At 41.4% G+C, this 2,500-nt stretch overlaps 1 protein-coding gene across 3 annotated transcripts in view; it reads right to left on the bottom strand.

Annotated features, from left to right (window-relative positions):
• The window catches only part of LOC123517719 (multiple C2 and transmembrane domain-containing protein-like), a 638,372-nt gene that overhangs the window by 365,797 nt on the left and 270,075 nt on the right, over positions 1 to 2,500 (bottom strand). For 2 of the 3 annotated variants that reach the window (XM_045278095.1, XM_045278094.1), the window contains exon 1: positions 1,888 to 2,387. The exons of the other annotated variant lie outside the window; for it this stretch is intronic. In XM_045278095.1, the coding sequence (XP_045134030.1) occupies positions 1,888 to 2,089 (202 nt within the window). In that variant the 5' untranslated portion in view covers positions 2,090 to 2,387. Of the gene's footprint in view, positions 1 to 1,887; positions 2,388 to 2,500 lie in introns of those variants that run through there. 3 annotated transcript variants of the gene reach the window in all.

Here is a 2,500-nt window from a genome sequence, read left to right on the forward strand (position 1 = left end):
TCACTCCACCTTCCTCTGTTACTGATGGTTTAGCCTATTCCTCTCCTTCTCCTTTACATTATCACCTCCCTTTCTTCTCTCCTTCCATTCCTGATACTTTGACCTTTACCCTCCTCTCCATTACTCTCTACAGTGTAAGCTCCAATACTTCTTTACTCTCCTCCTTTCATTCCTAATATTTTCTCTCCTTCTTCCTCTTCTCTATATTATAATTTGTTATCTGCATTATTCTCTCGTTGTCTGTCTCCTATCTTTGCCCTCTTATTCTTTTACATTAATATAATTCCTTATATTATTCCCTTATCTTTCTCCTTCCTTTTCTCTTCCTCTATATTCTAATTGTCTCATATCCTTACATTATTCCCTCCTTTCTCTTCTCCTATATCTTCCTTCCACTTAAGAATTGTTGCTTACACATTATTTCCCTATTATTCTTCCTCTTCTCTACATTCATTTTTTTTTTAACTTTTCTTCTTCCCCTTTTTCATCTCTTTCCCTTCCTTAACCCTCACTTTCTTCACATACATCCTTTCACCTGTTGTTCTCTTTATACTAACACTACTCTACCTTCTACTCTCACTGCTCTACCTTCTTAACCTTCCCTTTCCTCTCTACTCTATGTCTCTTTCTTTTCCTGCCCTCTTTCCTCCCCACCATACACACACACACACACACACACACACACACACACACACACACACACACACACAGCCTGTGATTGATGACTTTCCTGCCCAAGTCGCTCCCAACTGTAGCTCGAGCTCTGAATTATGAACAGAAGCTTAATATCAGGGAGACGTGAGGATTATAAGAGAGGTTTGCAGCGTGGGTCGCATGGCAAGAGAAGACTGACGCAGCAAATGAGATTAACTTGACTATGCGTGAAGATTAAATTACGGAAGGTTCATTAATTTACAAAGAGGTTAAGTGTAGTGAATGAGTGAATATGTAAGAGAGAGAGAGAGAGAGAGAGAGAGAGAGAGAGAGAGAGAGAGAGAGAGAGAGAGAGAGAGAGAGAGAGAGAGAGTAAACAAAACACACATTACAGACAAAAGAAACAGGAAATAGACGAGGTATCAACTAAAAGAAGACACAAGCAAACAATATCTTAGAAACTGCATTCTCAAACACTTCGGCGTCTGATCTACACCACTTTTTTATTATGATTTTTCTTTAATAGGCTGTGCAATGGAGGGTTAGTAGATTTTGAGAAATAGGTACAATTAAAATGCCACACTTTCTTCCCTTGTCGCAGCCAAAACAATCCGGTGTGAAATCTGAATCAGGATTGTATTATCAAACATTGTATCGTTTTATATCTTACGTTCATCAGGTTGTAGTGGAAGATACTGTGGATTTTCAAGGGTGCTTAGGTGATTCCAATAATGATTCAACAAGGAATTTAGATCATCAATAAGAAAAAAAAAAAAACACCCATGGAAACTGTCTCATCATATACTGTATGTAGTTTTATAAGCAGTTCTGATGAGAGGTCGAAGTGTTTCAAAAGCCACAGAAAGTCCGAACAGGAAAGGAATGAACCAGGCAAAAAGTAACTTAAGAAGTGAAAAAAAAAGATAAAAAATACTTCTATACAGTATGACACAAACCCCAAAGCTCATGACAGACACCAAGAGGAAAGAAACTAAGTGAAATACGGCACTTAAGACATCCCTCATGCAATATCTTCCTTTTTTTCTCCCTTTATCAATTTTCCTTTTCATGTCTGCTCTTCCATGCCACCGAAAAGAAATCCCAAGCAATATGGAAAGGAGAGATTAAGAATAGAGCATTTTAGCCTCTTTTCTTCCCTCTCCACCGCTACCTACTCTTCCACCTCTCCCACCTCCCCTCCTCCTCTTCTTATGACCCCGACGCATCACCTACCATTCTCTTTCCAATTTTTCTGCGTATCATCAAACATTTGCGAGGTTTTTGTCTGTGTCCCGCCCTGATTTGTTCCGTTTGGCAGCTCTGTGCTTTGCGGGGTTGTGCCATTTTGCTTGGGAAGTTCCGTCTTCTCCGTCTCGTCTTCCTCCCCTCCAGATCCCGCCTGGTCGCGCCCCCTTCGAGAGAATGTCCCACCCATTTCACCTCGCACGCCTTTTTCACCGCGGAATTAACGTCAGCACAGTTCACAATTCACAGTTAACAGTTCACAGTTCACGGTTCATTCACGTTCACGCCAAGTCCACGAAAACTATGACACTCAAAAAAAAACACTGACACGCACTTTTTTTCTCTCTTCCCGAATGTCACAGAGATAAAGTGTTTCTCCAATAACGCTCAGTTGTTTTTCCGTCAAGTGTGTGTAGGAGTGTCCGCGCGGAGAGGTAGTGAGGAGTGCGTAGTAGTGTATGTGTGAGAGTGATGACAGGGTGTGAGGAGCTACAGGAGGCTTCGCAGGTGAGGGTGTACTCGTTAGTGTGTGTGTGTGTGTGTGTGTAGAGGGACGCAAGTGTTCGGCAGTTGGCCACTTATGAGTCATCGGTGTAAATTC

Source organism: Portunus trituberculatus, chromosome 42, assembly GCF_017591435.1.
Source record: "Portunus trituberculatus isolate SZX2019 chromosome 42, ASM1759143v1, whole genome shotgun sequence".
Lineage (NCBI taxonomy): Eukaryota > Metazoa > Arthropoda > Malacostraca > Decapoda > Portunidae > Portunus > Portunus trituberculatus.